Below are 20,867 nucleotides of genomic sequence, written 5' to 3'. Positions count from 1 at the left end.
CTAATGATGCCCAGATTCAGTGGCACTAATAGCAAGTTGAAGTAAAGGTGTGTCAGGTTATCAATTAATTGATTTTTAATTGGGTATCAATTAATTTGATTTTATTTTTTATTTGCCTTCTGAACACATATGCTTGATTTTCAGATTTTTAAAAACCAAGGCCTTGCAAAGGGGTGGTTATTTAAGCATGCCAATTTCCCTTGCATGGCTAAAGAAATTTTCTGGGGTGTTTAAAATTTGCCGAGTTTTGTCTTTTGTCCTGTATTCTTCTTTCTTTGCTGCACAGCCCTGCTAGCTAAGATTAAGATGTTCAGAGTTCCTGATTTACCTTTGATTTAGTGCCAGCGCTGCTGAGGGCACTTGGCCGCTCAACATCAAGTGTACGCGTTTTGGAAAAAAAAGAAAAGCAGCAATTGAGTAATTTTCCCACCCGTCACATTAGTCAGATGGGCTTTCCCCTCCTCCTCATGTGACGCCTGGATATAATTTCATGTAGAGCAGTTTAAGAAAGCAGACGTTTGCAGATCAAATTTGTGAAAAGGAGATGTAAAACATTAAGTGGAGGCTGCGCTGGTGGGAAGGCTGAAATCGCTTCCCGTCTCGCTATTCCGTGCGACTTGTGCCGGCGGGAACGGGCCGGGCAGGACGCGTGTCCCCGCTGCCGTCCTGCGCCTGGGTCCTGCCCGCTGCCTCTGCGCGGCCCCGTGGAGCGGAGCGGAGGGAGCGAAACGGGGGGAGCGGAGCGGCGGGAGCCCGGTGGGGAGCGGAGCGGAGGGAGCGAAACGGGGGGAGCGGAGCGGAGGGAGCGAAACGGAGGGAGCGGAGCGGAGGGAGCCCGGTGGGGAGCGGAGCGGAGCGGAGGGAGCCCGGCGGGGAGCGGAGCGGAGGGAGCGGAGCGGCGGGAGCCCGGCGGGGAGCGGAGCGGAGGGAGCCCGGCGGGGAGCGGAGCGGAGGGAGCGGAGCGGAGGGAGCCCGGCGGGGAGCGGAGCGGAGGGAGCCCGGCGGGGAGCGGAGCGGAGGGAGCGGAGCGGAGGGAGCCCGGCGGGGAGCGGCGGGCGCGGGCGGCTCGGCTGCCGCGGGACACGGGCGCGCCGCTCCCCGCCCGGGGCAGGCGCTGCGCCCGGCCGTGACCGGCCCCGCTGCTTCCCTTGTCCCCAGGTGCGGCGAGGGAGATGCGGCGCTGAGACTGAGGAGCGGGCTCGGCCCGGGCTCCGCTGCGGGGCCGGCGGGCGCGTCCTGAGCTCGGAACGCTCTGGATGAACGCGGCGGAGGCGAAGGTCGGCGGCGAGTTGGGAACAACATGAATACCTCGGTTCTCGCCCCACTGGGAAATATTTCCGGTCACCTGAATTTTTCGGAGATGAACTCGCAGATCTTGCAGTTTGAGGACGAAGATTGCCATGTGCCTTTGGCCATGGTCTTCACTTTGGCCTTGGCTTATGGGACGGTGATAATTCTGGGGGTCTCTGGGAATCTGGCCTTGATTGTCATTATTTTAAAGCAAAAGGAGATGCGCAATGTTACCAACATCCTCATTGTCAACCTGTCGTTTTCTGATCTCCTAGTGACCATCATGTGTCTTCCCTTTACCTTCGTGTACACTTTAATGGACCACTGGATTTTTGGGGAGGCCATGTGCAAGCTGAACCCTTTTGTGCAATGCGCCTCCATCACAGTCTCGGTCTTTTCTTTAGTCCTCATTGCCGTTGAGCGCCATCAGCTGATCATCAATCCCCGCGGCTGGAGGCCCAACAACAGACATGCCTACATGGGGATTGCTGCCATATGGATTTTAGCCACAGCTTCCTCCTTGCCTTTCCTGATCTACCACGTATTGACAGATGAGCCCTTCAGAAATGTAACATTTGATGAATATAAGGACAAATATGTGTGCTTGGACTTGTTCCCCTGGGACACTGCCAGGCTTTCTTATACCACAACGCTTTTGGTGATTCAGTACTTTGGACCGCTTTGTTTTATATTTATTTGCTACCTGAAGGTAAGATAGAATGCTCTTGCAATATGTACTTCATTCTACCTGATGTTTGTTTATTCTTGCAAAGATGACGGTGGTAGGTTAATTTACCCCATGTGTTTCTCTTTGTTGAATTTCCTGCAGATATACATACGGTTAAAAAAAAGGAACAACATGATGGACAAGATGAGAGACAGTAAATACAGATCCTCTGAAACCAAAAGGATCAACATCATGCTGATATCAATAGTGGTCGCATTTGCAGTTTGCTGGCTGCCTCTCACCATCTTCAATATCGTGTTTGATTGGAATCATGAAATTCTGCCTGTTGCTACCTGCAGCCACAACCTGTTGTTCCTGATTTGCCACCTCACTGCCATGATCTCCACCTGTGTGAATCCCATCTTCTACGGGTTTCTCAATAAGAACTTCCAAAGGGACCTGCAGTTTTTTTTTCATTTGTGTCACTTCCACTCCCGTGAGGAGGACTATGAGACTATAGCCATGTCCACCATGCACACTGATGTTTCAAAAACCTCTTTAAGGCAGGCAAGCCCCATCACATTTAAAAAAATAAATAGTGATGACGATGAAAAAATATGAAGAAGTAATAGAAATTCTACACCAAACCGCTAGAAGTGCCATTGCAGGTGAAGTGTGTCCAAGGACAAGCACAATTACATAACAAGAACAAAAAAAGTAATGTTTTTCTTTCTTTTCCAAGGAACTTTGATTGTTGTCACTTTGAAATTATGAGCTGTGAATTTTGCCCCCTTTACAGCTTTAATGTTCACAAAAGTTATATCTGAATTTTATTTTAAGACATAGTCAGACCTGCTACTACCTATGGTTTTCATCAGCTGTTTTTGTTCTGTTTCCTTTGTACAGTTCTGTGCTTCAGCACAAAGGTTTACTTATTGATTTTTTTCCAAAGAAGTAGTTTTGAGGAGTGTCCATTTAAGACCATTAGAAACAATATGAACCACAGGGGCACAGTCATTACAGACAATATCCACCAAAGAATAAAATTAGGAAATTCTGATTTGAAGAGGACTTTTTTTTTTTTTAAGTGCATCTTTGATTAACATTAAAATCCTGTAAAATCAGTGTAGGTTTGCAAAAAAAGAATAGTGTGAAACCTATAGAGTATGTTTAAATGGGGCATATAGTTGTCTCATTCAAAGAGCCAATTTGGGCTGTAATCACTTAGTTTCAAAAACAGGATTAAGAAAGAAATTCTGCTCTCATTTACAAGAATCAAACCCTACAGTAATTCCACAGAGCACAACGGGATAACTGATGCTTCAGCACAGCAAATGAAAACATAAATGGGGCTTCAGTCCCAAATGATTACAGCTGGTTTTAATAATGCAGGCTTTTTAATTTAAAAAATCCAAAACCCATTTTTATCTGGCATCAGTGAGAGGAGTTACTGTTACTGGGATGAAATGCACCATCTGTTCCGAGCCTGTGAACCATGTAAATCCTCCTTGAGACCTATGTCCAGAATCTAGAGGGAGATAGCACTGCTTGCTGTCTGGGCAAGGTGCAATTCCATCCTCACAGGTGACAGAAAAATTCAGGTCTGGTATTAAAAAAGTAAGATTGAGCCACCTGAATATTTTCATAGTAATTAGTGTTGATCTCTATAAATTATTTACAGCCTCATAATACTTTGTGTTCAGGTGCAATTACATAAACCTGGACAATCTCCAAAGGCAAAGGATGGTTTAATCAAGACCTGCAAAATTTAAAAGAAGGGTATGAATATAGGTTGGGTATAATTGGTATGTTTAGCTTCCAAACTCACAGTTGGTTGGAGTGTGGAAACATTTGCCAAATATACACAATAGACCTCTGTTACTGCTTAAAATATATATCCTCTAATTAAACTAAATATTCATGGCTAGATCCCAGTTGAGGGAAACCATATAACTGGACTGCTGTAAATGAAATTACAACAATATCAGCCAGCTGAGGTTCTGTGTCATACAGTGTACTTCGCTATGTTATCAATGTCTTTTTGAATAATTGGCTTTTAAAAATACAATATAGACCCTACTTTCCTTCAGCAAGGTCAATTTAAATCATTCTGGTGGACAAGAGGGTCTTTAAAATGGATATAAATGTAAATGCAACATAAATGGAAATCTGATGTGATACATTTCTAAGCAAAAATATCTCAGGATGTTATGGTGAATTTCATATGTTCTAAATTTGACATAGATAAATGCCTAAGAAATTAAAATTATTTGGGTTGCCAGTATTTAAAAGTGAAACACTGTGCCTTGTGCTGTCTTATAAATAGTGTAGAATATTAAAGTAGCAATGTGTTCTTGTGCATTATAATTTGTCTACTGGACATGTATTTGTCTACTGGAAGATAATTTAATTTAGAAGGAGTTTTCTGTGCTTGAGAACAGAGGCAGAATGTAGAAAATTAATTATAAGACAGAAGGTTCTTTCAGAGCATTGGCCTTTTGTATTTTATGAGATTTCCTTTTTTTTTTTTTTGTGCTTCTCCATGGAATGTGTTGTTAATAACTTGACAGGGGTTTCCCGAAATTATTTCTCTTTCACGTTGCAACAATTTTCATATTTCAAAGGGTGTGTATTTTTACAATGAGATACAATGTACAACAACAGCCATGGTTTTTTTTTTTTTTTTTATTAAGATTGTCACAGTGCGTTTTTCCCATCACAAAAACTCCCTGTGAATTTTATGGCTTTTTTCCTCCTTTTTTTTTTTTTTTTAAAGCCCTTTCCTTCAATGTAGTGCAAAAAGAAAATTCACTCAGTTGAGAAACTTTCCAGTTACTTTGCTGCAAATTTTTGACCAAGCTGAATTAGGTGCTTATACAGAGTAGGTGTAGAGGAACTTCAGAGGAGCCTGCTGGCGCTCTCTGCTTCACCTGCTTTGAACCAGGTGTGTGTGTCCTAAGATTTGGAGTTCTCCACTGGGATAGCAACCTAATTCTTCCTATGTCAACATTTGTCCTGCTTGAGGTACAGCCTTAAATCATGCAGCCCATCTGGCAGTGTGCCATACCATCTCCTGAGAATGCATGTCAGGTGTTTTTTGCCCCAGCACCTGATCAACAGGGTGAACTGTAAATGGGAGCATTCTTCCTGCTCATCCTTGCTGAGCACATTTTCCCTGTGCACCTCTGTCCTGGGATCAGGCTTCTCATGTTTCCTGACTTCCCTGCAAGAAGCCTTTCTGAGCCTCTTCTGAACACACAGGTTAGTGCTTTGTCACACAAATAGCACAGGGCACACTGCCTGTAATGACAGTGGAAATGAACACAATGTGAGGACTGTTCTGCAGGAAAATGCAGTTGGAGAATTTCAGAGGCAAAATCATGGCTCTTCTGAAGAATTTGTTATGAGGACAGAGATGAAAGTACCTCTCTGAGGTGCTGACCTAACATCTGCAGGGTGTAGCTCAGATCTACTGAGAGCAGTATTTTTGTCTTTGGTTTCATGACTTGATGCTAGAGTTCTCCACAGCTTTCCCCTGCCAACAGCCAGCTACAATACTGATCCTCTTTTTCAGTTTCAGAGCTCCAGCATGGCTTCTCCTCTATATGCTGAATTTCTTTACAGGATAAGGTGACAGGTTTTATGTTTCACTATAATCTTTCAATCATTCTGGATTGATATTTATTTCTTCTCTGTGCTGTTTTGTCAAACGTCCCACACTTCAGCACGTGTTGATTCCTGTCTCAAAAGCCTGAAGATCCCTTTTATTCTTTCAGACTTGTAGAAAAGTTTTACTGACAGAAAAACAGAACAGTGAGTGATCTATAATGTATCTTATTATTTATGTGTCATACATTTCATGTCAAATTTCCAGCCTTAAATGACAAATGTAACTATTTAATAAGCATCAGTATTTGCTTCACTTGTCAGTTATTTTAGCATCTTAAACGTCACTTTGATCGACCACAAACATTTCTGCATAATCTAAATAAACCAGCATATTTGTATACCATGATAATAAATATGTCTGTGCTCCCAATTTGCTTTTTTCCCAAAAAAATGGTTGTCATTGTTACTATGTATAGTAATTCACGACTTTCACATCAACATTAAAAAAGGATAATAAAGGAAGTGATTAGTTGACAATAAAACCTGCCTTTGCTAGGCTAAGAGAGGACTGGAAAGTTAAAAATCTATATGTATATAATCTACCCTGTCATTATGACCGCATAAAGAGAAAAGATTTAAACCAGGAAAAGAAATCAACATGACAGAACCCCCAAGGGACTTGAGCTGATGCTGACTGCATCTCATCACTGATGAAGGTGTGAATGGCTAAGGGCTCATATATTCTGACTCTGTGGTCTTGCACTACAGTACCAGCTATTATTAATGGATCCTAAAGGGAAAATTTTATGCTGATTCATATTCAGACTGTAAATCAGTACATGTTTCCATTCAGGCCTGCATATCAAATTCTCATTTTGACGTCAGAGTAATATTTTCAGATCAATGAAATTGAGAACTTAAAAGTTAACCATTTGCCTAAATGGTAACTACTAAATAATACTGCATTGCTGGCTGGAAGCTTGCACTCTTTCCTAAAAATAGGATTTTTGGATATTAGCTTCTTACAGAAATAAGGGAATGACATATAGTTGTTTGTTTGTTTGCTTGTTTGTTTTTTTTTTTTCTGTATCCTTCTCCTTTTTCTTTTTTCTGGGCCTCATAATGCTTCAGTTTAATGCTTTCCTTCCTACTTCTTTGTATCAAAGACCTTACCAAAGCAGTACATAGAGAATGAAGACAATAAGGAGATTTTCTATCTCCTCTTCTTTAAAGCATACAAAACATTAGGAAACATGAGCTTAAATAACATCTCTGTCTGCAACAGATTAAATTAATTCAGTTGAGTGGAAAGGGAAGAGGAATAGTAATTATAACCAAATGATAATTTTTTGTTGACAGTCATTTATCAGTTGAAGGATATATACAGCTCCAAGATCTACCATGCCCTCTTCATTTTTGTGTTCTTTAATATGTGGTATCTGCTTCCCTGAGTTATTACTAATTAGCTGAATCATTACTAAAGTTGATGTGAAAGAAAATTCTTCTCCACAGGTTTTGCAGAATTTCAAATGCTTGAATACAACATACAAGATGAAAAAATGTGATCAGCTTTGGCTCTTACACTTTAATTGACCTGTGGTCAGAAATCACTTCTATTCAGTATTTCTGCCCATGCATAACAAACAGTGTTAATGGTCTGATTGAAGTCGATATTTCAAATATTCGGGAGTGCATTCACCAGGACTAACTTCAGCTTTATTTCCTAGTCCCTGAGGCGATCACACCTACACTACTCTGGTGCTATGCATTACCAAACTGTGTTTCCCTCAGCTGTCCACACAGCTGCTGAGTGGCAGGACTGCCATCTTCCAGGGCAGCACTGGGCCTGGTGACTGCTGCCTCCCTTCCTCCACCTTCCATGGAGCTTCTGCTCTCACTTTGTGCTTCATCCCCTTGCTAGCTGCTTTCTGAGGAAGTAGAAATTTGTACTCTGATTTTGTAAAGCGCCTGAGTATGTGATAAAATTCAGTTCTATTCAGTACGGGGCTTTAAATAGTTTCTTTCATTAAAATTATCTTCCGGCAAGTGTTTCATAGGCAAGTTTCTCAAAATTTAGAAGTGTATAATTTACAAAGCCTGTGTAGGAAGTATGTCCATACAGAACATCCAGCTCATTGAAGCAAAACTGCCAGCAGACACTGTCTTGTGTTTTCCAAGCAGCTGAATTGATGATCTGGTTATTTATCATAGGTCAGGCTTAGTTGCAAGAATTTGCCCCAGGTGAAAGGAGGTTTGAAAGTGCTGCACAGGAGATGCTCTGCATGGTTAACTGGCTTGCTACAAATTATGCAACATTTCAGATATACATGGAAATAGAGTTTGGAAGAGAGACAAAAAGCAGAACATCTAGATGAAGTCTTGATGCCTTCTGTCAAGCACAAAAAGACACAAAGGGAGAATAAAATATTTATTTATTTTGGGGGGCCAACAGACTGACAGGTAAATGTGGTTTTTTGAGCAAAGTGGTGGTCAGAGAAGTATAACAGGTTCTCTGTTATAGAACAAACAGGTTCTCTGCTCCCACTTCCAGAAAAAGAATATGGACCTTTATAAATGACTCTGAAAATATATTTTTTAATACTCTTTAGCTTGGATTAATCTAAATAGCTTTTTGAAAAAAAGGAAATTAGATGAAATTTCAATTGAAAAATATCAGCTTTTCATTGTACCCACCTACTGCACATGAATCCATTTGCTTCTTCTTCTGCACAAGATGGAGAAGGTTTGTTTATGGCAGGAGGAGTAACCTGATCAACAAAGCCCTCCTTGTCTCTCTTGGCTCATATTCACACTGATACTGTGCTGCTGCTTTTCCCTTTGTAATCTTCCCCCCTGCCCCAGCCTCTCCCAAGCTATGAAACTCTCCCAAGTTTTTATTATGCTGTTTATGTTGTTTCTTAATAAAAGCTGTCTGTGTAAACGTGTCCTTGAAAGATGCTATTCAATGTGTGCTTGAACATATGGGTGAGAGGCCATACAGAGCTTGTAGAAGTGTGACTGGCAACGTGAAGATGTTTCAGGCAATAGAGAAGTTGAAAATATAGTTGTTACATACTGTTATTTTTCATTTAAAGCTGTTTTTATAATTTTAATTCATGCAATCTAAATGTCAGCTTAGCTTACGCATCTAGAGGAAACTTTCTCTTGGTGATCAGCCACCACAGACATTCAGCAAGAGGAGACACTGGGTAACACACTTTGTATCCTTACTTAGCCTTACAGCCTCTCACTTGCCTATAAGCTTCTCATTATTTGTACTACACTGCAAGATATATATGGCAAAGTCTTCACTTCTTTCCCTTGAAGACTAATAGAAGTTGTATAATTAAGAGATTTAAGAGACGGGACTGGATTACCTTCTCTGATTTTTATTTCCATTATTATTATGACTGTAAAGTTCAAGGCTCTTCAATTAAGCTTTGACTTATTATCAGTTTGGGCACAGTGGTTGTCACCTGGATGTCAGTCACCATGCTGATATGCCTGCGGTTAGGCAGGTGCTGAAGTAAAAGCCTTAAAATGGAGGGTTAATGAAAAGCCTCCCATTGACTGGAGGGTTAATGAAAAGCCTCCCATTGACTTAAATCAGCTCTGGGTGAAGTACTTTTAAGTGATACTAAGGTGCAATGCATGTCTGAACATCTGCATTTTTCCAAGGGACAAATTATAAAGTCGTCTTCAGCTGCTTCTGACAGTATTGTTATCCTCTTAAGTTCTTCTGTGAGTTTTACTCTGATGTATTTTCTTGACACAATTACAAGTTAAATGTGTCCACTGGGCTGCCTGGCTTACTGATTTAAACCAATTTGCTTCACAGAAAATTGAAGAGGGTACTAGCAATTCATCACTAGCAAAAGTGTGGGCTTTTTTTTCAATGATGATGATGATTATGATGATGATGATGATGATGATGATTACTACTACTGCTGGTTTTTTTACTATTTTTTCACTTAATATAAAAAAAAAAGAAACCAAAAAAATCACTGACAGCCAGACAGCATAGGTTATTTTAAATTTGGAATTCACTTCAGGCAGTAAGGAATTTCAGCCTGCAGCACAGGCTGTGAATTTACCTGGTAGAGGTGCACCTTAAGCAGGAACATAAGCAGTCATGAATAAAACCACTGCAAGACATTGCTTATAAACAAATATCTTCAGAATTAGACAAGGGCACATTTAAGTCAACACACAGAAACTTGAATTCAAATATTAATTATTTTTGTAGTGGAATTCATACATTCAGATAACCAAGTGACTTCATGAAATTATAAAGACTGAGCCTGGTTTCATTCATATTAGTCAAATATTGCAGAAATATCGCTGATATTGTTCAGAAGTTTATGGTATAGATGAGGCAGATAGATGAGATCAGTCTCTGAAGCTACAGATTGTTTTTTAAACTCATAGATTTTATCTTGCCTAGGTTTAGGGAAACATAAGGAAATGAAATAACTTGGCTTTTGAATTCCTTAATGATTTTCACTCAGTCCTGACAGATTTGCTGAAGCTTTCTGAGAGTGAAATGGTATTGGATAAGCTGAGTACCTGTTATTTAAATAAGGTTGTTCTTTTAAGCAGGACATACACATTATAGGTGTCAGTATCTGAAGTCTTAAATTCTACACAGTAGAATATAGATATATATGTTTAATATAATTTATAGAAGCACATTAAAATTCTGACTTCAAGTGAATTTTATCATTTTACATAAAACCTTTAACCTTTAGCAGTTCTTATGTTTAGACCATGTTGGTAGAATAAACAAACTAAGCAGTGCTGACTGTGGAATTTGTTTTGGCAAGAGGGTTTTGGTTTCTCTGCCCCTGGGACCCTGCCTGCGGATCAGCACCTGCATGGGAGACATGGGATATAACCCACTAAGTGAGGCAAAAGTAAATTTGCCAGCAGGGTCTCTGACTTCCTAAGGGAGGGATGTGAAATGAAGACCATTGCCAGCACCCTGAGAGGGAGTGAGGGACAGAGCTGTCTAGCAGAGGGCCTAGATGGTGTGAGTGAAGGCAAACACAACCTCAATAAAGAGCTTCAATGGCCTTCACTCTATTACCCAAATTTGGTGTACTAAGCTTTTAGACAGACCTTTTAATCTGTATTTGAGTTATACTGTTAGAAAAGCACTGAATGTAGCAGTAGCTTGGTGCAGTTGTACTCTTACAAGTTCGGGGGTGATTGGGATCTATGCAGGTAAAAGCATTTTTACCACTACTCAAGTAGGGAAAATAATGAAAGAGCCACACTTGCCTGCTACCTTTGGCAGCAGCCACCCAGCCACGTTATGAACAGACAGGGCATCAAGTGTGCTCTTATGTCTGAGCTAGGCAGCGCAGCATGGCTCAACAGGCATGGAGCACAACCAAGAGTTGTGGTAATGCACTTTTAGTCTCTATGGAAATATGAGGGGAGAGTTGAGGCAAAGTTGGTGGCCAAGAACAGGCCATGGAGACATGGAAACTGAATGTTAATAATTTTGGTATTTTGAATAACCTGTAGTAGGAAATGTAGGGCAATTATCAGGTCCTAGACTAAGCTTTAGTACATGTGTTTGTCAAAGTCTGTGTTTGGGGCATTTATATTTTTTAAATAAAAAATATATTTTTTATATTTTTCAAATAGTAAAATCCAGTTTAGCATGGTTCCTGTATTAGACAGACAACTTGTTATTGAAAGTGCTGATAGTACAAATTATTCTTTTTTTATTCTAGAGCTGGATGAATCTGAAAGAGTTCTGATTGCTCTAAAATATTTTGCTTACAAAATATGGGTATGATACATTTTTTTAAAAAAGCTACAGATGAAGCAATGATTTTGATGATGATTTATGCCATGTTACTAGTTTTAAATTAAAGACACAAGTGTTAATCATACATTTTAATTAAAAATTGGTGCTAGCCCTGTCACACAGGATATTACCCTTTGATTTCTTGGATGGCTTTCTTAGAAATGCAGTGCTGTTTGTACAATGACCATGATTACAGTTAGGCAAAAAAAAAAAAAAAGAACCAAACAAAACCTCTCTGCTCAGAACATGCATTTTTATATGATTTCTTAAATCATATCCTCTCTCCTTCAAACACCACTCCAACCGGTATTTTTAGTTCAGGGTAGCACAGAGAGAGTTTTGATGCCTTAAAAATCTCACTGAAGACTTCTGCCATTACTGACCCAATCTGAAAGCTATGCTGATTTTTCAGTGCTCTCTGGAAGCACATCCCTGCTAAGAGGAGTATTTAATTATACTTCAGAGTATTCTGCTACTGTGCCCTACAGTTAGCCAGAATTCAAGATCATATGAAGCTGCTTTGATTATACAGAAGCTGAGATAAACATATTCTTTATGCAATGCTATTTAAAAACACCTTTTATACAGTGCTGTTTCCAGAACAACAGGAAGACAAGTTCCAAGAGAGCCTGGGTTTGAGAAGCTCAATCTCTGCCTCCTTTAAGTGCTCTGTTTGCAGCTCTTCACACTGACCCTCTGTATTCTCATTGCAAGGAGCCACTGCTGGGACCACTGGAGTGGCAATGACACTGACCTCCTGTAGGTATGGTACAGCATTAGGCAATCCCTCTCCACACCTTTCTCTCTTCCACACCTACGCATCACCAGCACTTGTCAGACTAAAAGGTAAACTGAGCTGTGGCATAGATCCAGCTTAAGAACAATAAACCTAACAATAAAGAAGGGATTTGAATGGGGGAAGCGGTCCCATTTGTCAGCTGGTTACACAAACACTTGTTCTGGTGTGAAGGCAGAGGTTGGTGGGAGGAATGAGTGAATGTCTAAAGATGGGAATGCACAGTGCTTGGGCTGGCATGGCCATGTAAATATATTCAAACTGCATCCTAACTTTTTAATAAGGAAAATACTTCTTAATCCATCAGTGTTAGCTCTGACCTGCCATGAGGTCAACTATTTTGGGTGGCCCCCATTGTGTGAGCTGCTGGTCCTGCCAAACAAAAATGCTTGGTTGGACTTTGTCTAGATCCTGAGTACTTGCTGTTTAAAGGAGCCTTCTCTTGTCTTAGGATTTAAGCTTTGCATTCTGACAACCATTTTTGCTTTTCCATATAGAAACACCTTTAATGCACACTGTGCTGTAGAAGCTGTTAGCTCTTTTGCAAGAAATATAATAATCATGGAAGTATGCATTTTCTAGTAAACTCTAGAACCAAGTGCAGTGATTTGTGGCACGAGAGTCTGGATTCCAAAACCTGGTATTTCTGTGGGATTCCTTTTTTGGTTTTCTTCACCTGGAAACTGTGTGGAAGAGACAGATTGTTGCAGGGCTACATCCAATGAGAAAAGAAAGGTTTGTGTAATTGAGTGAAAACTGAATTCAAGAAACTGCTGTGGTCAAGATTCCATTGATTCTATGTTTCTATAACTAGGCTAAGCAATGTCGGTAGCCCTTATATATGAGCTTTCTCCAAGCATATTCTGGCATGCCAGTAGGTTCTACCTGTCTTGCTAAAATCAATCACTTTTACCAGCAATTACTGTGTTGAATCACTGTGAACTTTAATTTTCAACTCACTTTCAATGTCAGAACTTAGAAGGAATTGCCTTCATTCAGCTAAGCTTGACTTACGAAATCATATATGACAGCCTGCATGCTCCCTGTAAAGAGCTCAGAGGCTGATATTTGATACTCATAAAATGAGAGAGCTTATTTACTGTGTTCACCGAAGCTCATTTGCATCAAATATTTAAATTTGAATAGCACCGTTTTTTGAAAGAAAGAAATAATAACTAAGATCTGAAATGTGAAATTGTTTTAACTAAGGTTTTAACTGACTCCCTAAGGTATTGATGTGCACTTTATATTAATATCTAGTCTGGAGATCTTTTAACTGAATGTATTAGCAAACATATATCTGGTTTCCACATTACAACATTTGCATATAAATGTGACATAAAAGCATATAAACCTATTGTTAGACATACCGGAAAGATTACTTTGAATTAAGTGACTGAATTAAAAATCTAGAGGTTTTTAGAATACAGTAACTTCTTGAGTTTTCCAAACTTCCACAGTTAAATATAACTGGACTTTGATATAGTGTATTCTGTCACATTTCTAAAAAGAAACGGCCATAGCCTGGTATTTTCACTAATTGTTACAGTGATTGACAAGGGTGTTGGCCAACCAAATATCTCCCAAAGCTGCAGCCACCTCACTGGCCAGGACCTGGAGGGCTGTGGGGTTCAAGCCAATGAAAGCATCCAGACCGGGTCTTTCAAATGCCCTATATAAGGGAGGGCTGGGGAAGGAAAAGCTCTCTGAGCCATACAGACTTTGGGATGAGTGGTTTGTGTTTCCTCTGCCTCTCCACCCACATGTGACCTGACAACTCAGCCTTTTCCTCAGTAAGTTTGCTTTCATAATATGGATATAAAATCTGGGAGATAAGGATGGAGTTCCTCTCTGGGTTCACTATGAAGTTTGCCAGAGGAAAGGGTAGTAGGAGGTGCTGATTTTCCTCTGTGTTCCAGGCCTGTTGGTATTTTGCTAACACTGGCATACTCCTGGGTGTTCTCATTTTATTCTGTGGAGTTTTGTTTCATGATTTTCCTTCTGCTCTGTTCCTTTAAAAAAAATATATTACTCTTTCTGCCCAGCCTTTCAGATGATCTTATTAGCTCTCTCACTTAAAACATGAAAAGAATTTGATGAAATAAACCCAACATACTATAACATAACATAACTTTTTAACAGTAGAAATTGATTGTCATCACTAGCCATTCATATCACAGTCTTAGGTTTTTCCCTGCTGATCTCCTTTAGCAACTTCTTAGAATTGCTTTGATTTTGTAATTTGTGATGCTGGGAGTTTTAAATGTAATACAAGGTTACATTTGATCGACTCAGTATTAAATATCAGGGCCCTGCTGTGAAGCCTACAGAAATCCATAGGAAAAAACTTTCATTGCAATATAATATGTGCATTCTTTACTGCATTGAACATTCATGGAGTTGCTGCATATGAGCTATGCATTTTCTTGTGTCCTGATTATTTCAGAAAGTTTGCTCAGATTTTTGCTACCCCTTTTCAATGACAATTAGCACACAGCTCTGCAGATTCCTGGATTCAGGGTTTTGGAAAAAATCTTCAGCTGCCTTCCCCTAGACAGAAGTGGGAAGCTGGGAGGGATTAATCTGCTGAGAAATACAAGAGATATTCCAGCTGATTAAAAAGCTGCTTAAGAGACTTATAGGTCTTACTAACTTGAAGAATCTTATATATATATATGTGTGTGTGTGTGATGTAATGGACAGAATGTTGTGGACTGTTCTCCAAGGGACAGGGTATCTACACAGACAGCCTGCCTTTGAAAGAAAATCTTTCTTCATGAACATGAAAATCTTTCTTCATGAACCTGAAACAAATACTTCTATACGCAAGTAACGTCAATCTGCTAGGGCAAGTGCTTGTAATGAAGTCACATTACAACAGTTCTGTCCAAAAGAAGGCAAAAGAAAATCAAAAGTCAGTAAAGGTGAAAAACAGTAAGAAGCTGGTAGAGAACTGGGGATAAAAAAAGTATCTTTGGCAACAAAGTTACTGATTTAGTGCCAATGTTCTTTTTGACTATGGGTTAGAGAGAGAAACAACATTTGCAGCTATCTCCCTTCCAGGCACCAGATTGCTAAGAGAGGCAACAAAGCTTGCAAATGCTTTGGTAAAGTTCCAGTCTGGTGAATGGATCAGGAAAATGTGTAATAGCTTCATTGAACACTGAAATTGGAGCTGAAGTAATAGCATTTTTTCTTTTTTTTTTAAGATAAAAAAGTTAATTCAAGGAAATACATGGTTTGTGTTATATGTGAATGCCAGTTTTGGACTTCGCAAAAAAAAAGTATACTGTTCAAATTTATAAAAAGTTTTAAAATATTTCTTCTCATAATCTTGATAAAATTAGCTGTGAAATTCTATTGTGAGATAAGAAAATTACATACTGCCATTAAATGTTCAAAATTATTTGATTCAGCTTTTTCTTCTAATAAAATGTAACATTTTGATAAGACTATGAAATTAAGCACTAAGAGGCATCTAAAATCCTCTCCTCCTCTCTGGAAAAAAGCCCATGTTGGCGGAAAGAAGCCAAATTTCTTTAACTACATGATTCCAAATAAATGACATTTTTGGGGTTTTTGTTACTTGGTAAAGTACCACTGATAGAAAAACTCCAGTTCTTACACCCTCTCATAACATCCTAGATGTTACATGTGACTTCACAATAAATTACAACCCTTTTAATGTAATTGAAAACCATTTGTCTTCTTCCATAACTTTCTAAGGTCTCTTTACAATAATTCTATAGAGAATGGGACTGGAGGATTAGAAAAGGATATGGAGTGTATATAACAACTTTTTACCTTCTCTTCCTAAAGAGGTAGTAACACAAGTGAAAAACTGCATAACTGGAGGCACTGCAAAGGAAAAATAGTAGGGAAGCTTGGGAACATAACTTGTAGACCAGATTCATTTTAGAAACTGTAATAATGCTTCTTGCTTTAAAAAGTAAGTTTGCAAATTGCCTAAGATCTGTATGACTTCGGAAAAAACAGAAAAGAAGTCATATATCTTTACTTTTTAAAAACATAAGATGAGTACTAGAGAAATTAATTCATCCCTTGCAACTGATATTTCTCTTTTCAGTAAGTTAACTCCTGTCTTTGTACGTTTTTCCACATTAGTTCTCACCACACACAGAGAGGTCACATTCTTTCCTGAAATTTTTCACAAAACCACCAAAGTACAGTATCTACTATACTTATTCTCTGGTACTATGTGTATTAGAGTGTTTATTTGAGGAAGAATAAGCAGAGAGATGTGTGGGTGATAGCTTTGTTATTGTAGAAAGACTAAGCTTGAGAAATAAGCAGTAGTCACTATGGCAATGAACTTAAATCACCATGTACCAATGTAAGGTTTTAAAATTCAGTTTTTCTGTTTTTCCCCATTTTTTATCAGATGTAACATACAAACAATGAAGGAACAAGTGACTGTTGATTTACAGTCCAATTGTTCTAACTACATCAAGCTCCATGCACAGATCCTGGGGTGCTGGAAAATGAAGAAAAACTGAAACAGAAGGGCAAGAGAAAAAAATGAGAGGAAGGAATGAGAGAATAAATTCATAATACTTTATCAGCCTTTCCTGACAATACTACTTTTATCTTTGTATAAGCTTTAAATTAAATTTTTTCAGCAGATACTTAACAACTGACTTCACTTTGCAGAAATTAAATGCACTTTTCTACTCATGGCTTAGTTTCAGGCATATGACTGAGTGTCATAACTCATCTACTGAAAGCTGGGACAGTCTGTTTGGGCTCTTCATAGGACTACTGGTAAGCCTTCAGCTATTTAATAAAGTATTCAGTTGGATGAAAGCAGCTGACAGGATGTATACAAAACATGCATGTTCTGTCTTTAAACCTGAGCTATAGTGATAATGAATTTGTAGTGGGACAAGAGTATCAATCAGTCGTCAGAAAAATAAAGGTGATTGTGATTTTATGTATCTCCATATATGCATATGTATGAATGTGTGGATTTAGGCAGAGATCAGATAGAGATATAGACAGATACACACACACACAATGTTATAGGAGAATTTTTCTTGTTTTCTTTTACATTGATAACTATGAATGCATAACCATGCATAACCCTGTAAAGCAATGCTGTATACAGATGCTCTCTGATTGATTACACTGCCACTGTAAAAATTTCCCAAGATTGATTTTTGAACCATAACAATTCCTTATCACTTATTCTTTTAGGAAACTAAATGCACTTCAGATCCAAAGCTAGCTTACTGCATGTCATTTAAATTTGACCATACCTATTGCTAGCATTTATATTTGTTAAACACTGAAAAAAACTGCAGTATAAGATTGCTAAAAATGCAGCTTCCCAAGCTGTTGTGCTTTCCTTTTGGCTCTTTTGGGGACATACAATACTAGAAGAGACTACCTGAGATGCCATTCAAGCCCTCTGCCACAGCAGAGTTGTTCTTTGTTGTACATGTGAGCCCTCCTGTTGATTTTGTAGGAACAAATTTCTGTGGCTGCTACAAATTGAACAGTTTAGTCAAAAGCGCTAGAGGTAATCAAAAGTAGCTGGGAGATAACAAATTCCTTTTGTATTACTAACAATTTAATTTCTGTATGTCAGCTGAAAAGAAAGCCCCTAGATTAAGCATTATGAACATTGTGGCTCATTCCAACAGGTGACATAAATCCTCAATTTTACTATACTAGAAGCTCTTCCTTAATTTTTTTAATGGAGAGAGAGAACCAGACTATGCTGAATATGTATACGTGTGTGGAATGAAATGTAACAGACTGAAGAAAATATGGACTTTTCAGTCCATTCCTGAAATTTTGATGCTGACAAATGGTGATTTGTCTTTGTTCCAAATGCAACTCTTACAAAATTTTGCAAGATCAAGCTCTAATAAAATATAACATAGCAATTAGTAACCACATTGACAGTGAGCTGCTGGAAGGCATTTAGATGCCACAGTAATGCTATAATCAGCACTCAAAAAGAACAGCTATAAAGAATGTATAATTTAGTTAAATTGAGGAAAGTGCATATTTTTATGGTATTACTTTCTGCTTAGACTTAAGTGATTATTTATAGAATCACGACTGTCAGTTACTAAAATAAATAAATGTAACCTGTCCTTCATCTCCTTTGTTTCCCTGGCTACTGTGTGTGCAGTGCGTCAGTAAGGACAGTAATATCTGCATGTCCAACCTACTGCCTTCTTCCCTCTTATCTCCTTTATTTGTGGACCCACAGGTGATATTTTCCTTTTTTTTCCACTGAACTACTGTTCTCATTACACTGACAAGATGCCATTAGGTAACAGGGAAGCTGGTTGCTGAGCGTGGTGAAAATGATTTGTCACAAGCCCATTGGCCCCATTTAGGGAAAATTTATTTCTCTGCTCATCAGTGCAGAATTCAAGTGGCCAATATTTAGAGACTAAATTTTTAAATTTGAAAATAAATTATTGATCTGATGATGACCACCAGGAACTTTTCTGAATCAAAACCCACCAAATGAATATTTGCATCAGTTATGAGAGAATGACACAGTGTAAAAAAAAAATCTAAGTAAAATAGCCATTGCTTTTCTTTTAAGGTTACAATTCCTGTTCCTTGTTATGTACCATAATGACTTTGATGGTTTCCTCACAAATCTTTTGTTACCTAAAGGTACCCACACATCCACAAAGCCCTTTGAACTGAAAGCAGCAAGAGGTTCGTTGCAGGCTGAGTAACATGAATCCTTTATTGATGATGGTTTCGGGGCAAATAGTTCATAGACTGATATGGGAAGTAGCAAACTGATGGGTTGTCAGGGTTTAAAGAGAAGTTGAGATTTTGATCTAAAAATTCCTACTTTTTCTGTTTTACTTAATGAAACTAAATTTAATGTAAATTCCTATTGGTTAGAGTACTCAAATGGTAAATCCAAAGTCTTAAATTTTTAGATTCATGAATGTATTAACTAACATTCAGATAGTAAAGGTTAGGAAATAATGCTCTTAGTAATATAATGTAAAAAAAACCCCAGACCATCCCCCACTACTTCCACAGCGATTTTTTTCCTACTTTATGACTTTTCTGAAAGCTTGAATAACTCAGAGGAAAGAGCAAAGCAGAATTTATGGAGATAATGTCACTGTCTTACCTGTCTCCTCATAAATAGATTGCATTCATCTTACCTTCCCTCTCCTTGATTACATTTCATATTTGAAATTATTATTATCCTAAATTATTTCCTGTTTGAAATACAGATTTTTCAGTCCAGTCTGGCTTGCATCTCACTGAGATGCCTAATTGACTTTATACTGGAAGAAATTACTTGAAAAACTTGTGTTTTCTAAACCCAGACTGATTCATACATAAGGAAACATCTAGACAAGATCATTTTTCACCATGCAACACAAGGTATGAAAGTGGTACAAGGTCTGAAGACCACAGAAATTAAATACCTCAGCACCTAAAAACCTCCTGTTAATCCTGCAGGAAAAGGCCTTCAGCATATCAGGATCTGTATCTAAGCACTCAATATTTCAGAAGAAAAAGTAAGGACTTTAGGTGCTCAAAGACTGCATTTTGCCTGATCACCCCAAGCAGGACTGAAACTGATGCAGCTGAAGAGCCCACTGCACAACAATCCAAGGAAGAGGCTTCCCTTCCAATGAAAATAAGATTTGGTCCAGGGCTAAAATATTTTTCAAACATTTAGTTAATTTACCTCCTTTTACTCTTCATCCTATTGCTGAAAACCAACCACTTTCTACTCAAACCAAATGCTTCAATAAATCTCAGTGCTACTCACTGTCTTTGCTGTTCAGAGTAATTGGTTATAACAGCACAGCAAAATTAAAATATGCAGCACACGCAGCCCTGCCTGTCACACCCCTAGGCTAACATCAGAGCGGGCTAAGGTGCAACATTAATCAGCCCAGAAGTGCAGTTAAGGAAATTTATCCCTCCAAGACAACTTTTTTCTTGTTTCTGCATGTAGAGAGGGATAAAAAGAGCCCCAAGGAGAATGAGTCTGGAACAACACATGTTTGCCTGGCTAAGTCAGTGTGCCTCAGAAGAGGAGCCGGCAGCCTTGACACAGATGCATAAGATTCTTGTGTTCCCTTGCAAAGTGTCAGTAGCTCCGAACTCAGTCTTGTGCAAGACCAAAAAAAGTTCTCAGTGATAACTGCCAGGAAAACTCCAGGTTATCTCTAACTCCTAATGGGAGGGGGACCTAAATATTTTATTAAACAGTATGTGTTTGTGGAGTCATATGAAGCTCCTGATACCTTGCTTTAAAAAAAAAAAAAGGTTTTGTTCTCTAAGCATGTTTGACTTCCCATCAATAAGCATTTTTGCTCACTTGGTTTCTTATTAGCGTTTCTACCATTCTAGTGGAAAAAAAATGTCATAAGGTTGTTTTCTTATGCTAAGTTAATATACTGGTTTTGTAGACTGGGGGGGATGCTTTCTCAGCAGGGAAATAATTATTCTGAAAACAATGGATTTTTCTTAATGACATATAAATCTTCATAAGATACCCAGAGCTTCAAGCCAAACCATCCACAGCATGAGTTTGACTCTCTTTCACCAGTGATTGTATTGATAACAATGCATTAGAAATTATCCTTCTTCTACTAATAGGCAGGTGTATAATGTACAATTAGATCTATCCCAAAGCTAGCAGAGCCAGTGTGCTGCAA

General features: G+C 38.7%; 1 protein-coding gene and 1 long non-coding RNA gene across 2 annotated transcripts; both read left to right on the top strand.

Moving 5' to 3' along the window:
• Positions 1 to 1,300: 1,300 nt before the first annotated feature.
• NPY1R (neuropeptide Y receptor Y1) lies at positions 1,301 to 3,028 on the top strand. The gene is made up of 2 exons (XM_059470772.1): positions 1,301 to 1,999; positions 2,120 to 3,028. Exons 1-2 carry the CDS (start codon positions 1,301 to 1,303, stop codon positions 2,576 to 2,578), a joined length of 1,158 nt encoding a protein of 385 aa, XP_059326755.1. The 3' UTR covers positions 2,579 to 3,028.
• Positions 3,029 to 13,894: 10,866 nt separating this feature from the next.
• On the top strand, positions 13,895 to 20,469 carry LOC132072765 (uncharacterized). Its single transcript, XR_009418382.1, has 5 exons — positions 13,895 to 13,973; positions 16,884 to 16,962; positions 18,841 to 18,885; positions 19,425 to 19,578; positions 19,657 to 20,469. It is a non-coding gene; the product is annotated as an uncharacterized LOC132072765 (long non-coding RNA).
• Positions 20,470 to 20,867: the final 398 nt, after the last annotated feature.

The sequence above is a fragment of the Ammospiza nelsoni genome, chromosome 4 (genome assembly GCF_027579445.1).
Source record: "Ammospiza nelsoni isolate bAmmNel1 chromosome 4, bAmmNel1.pri, whole genome shotgun sequence".
NCBI lineage: Eukaryota > Metazoa > Chordata > Aves > Passeriformes > Passerellidae > Ammospiza > Ammospiza nelsoni.
The sequence above is the reverse complement of the archived record's forward strand: the minus strand, read 5'-3'. Positions and strand labels throughout refer to the sequence as shown.

Bases quoted from the DNA above. Each gene is read 5' to 3' on its own strand.
- NPY1R (XM_059470772.1), top strand. From the start codon at position 1,301: ATGAATACCTCGGTTCTCGCCCCACTGGGAAATATTTCCGGTCACCTG. The intron at 2,000-2,119 runs GTAAGATAGAAT...AATTTCCTGCAG, and splicing joins TATTTATTTGCTACCTGAAG to ATATACATACGGTTAAAAAA.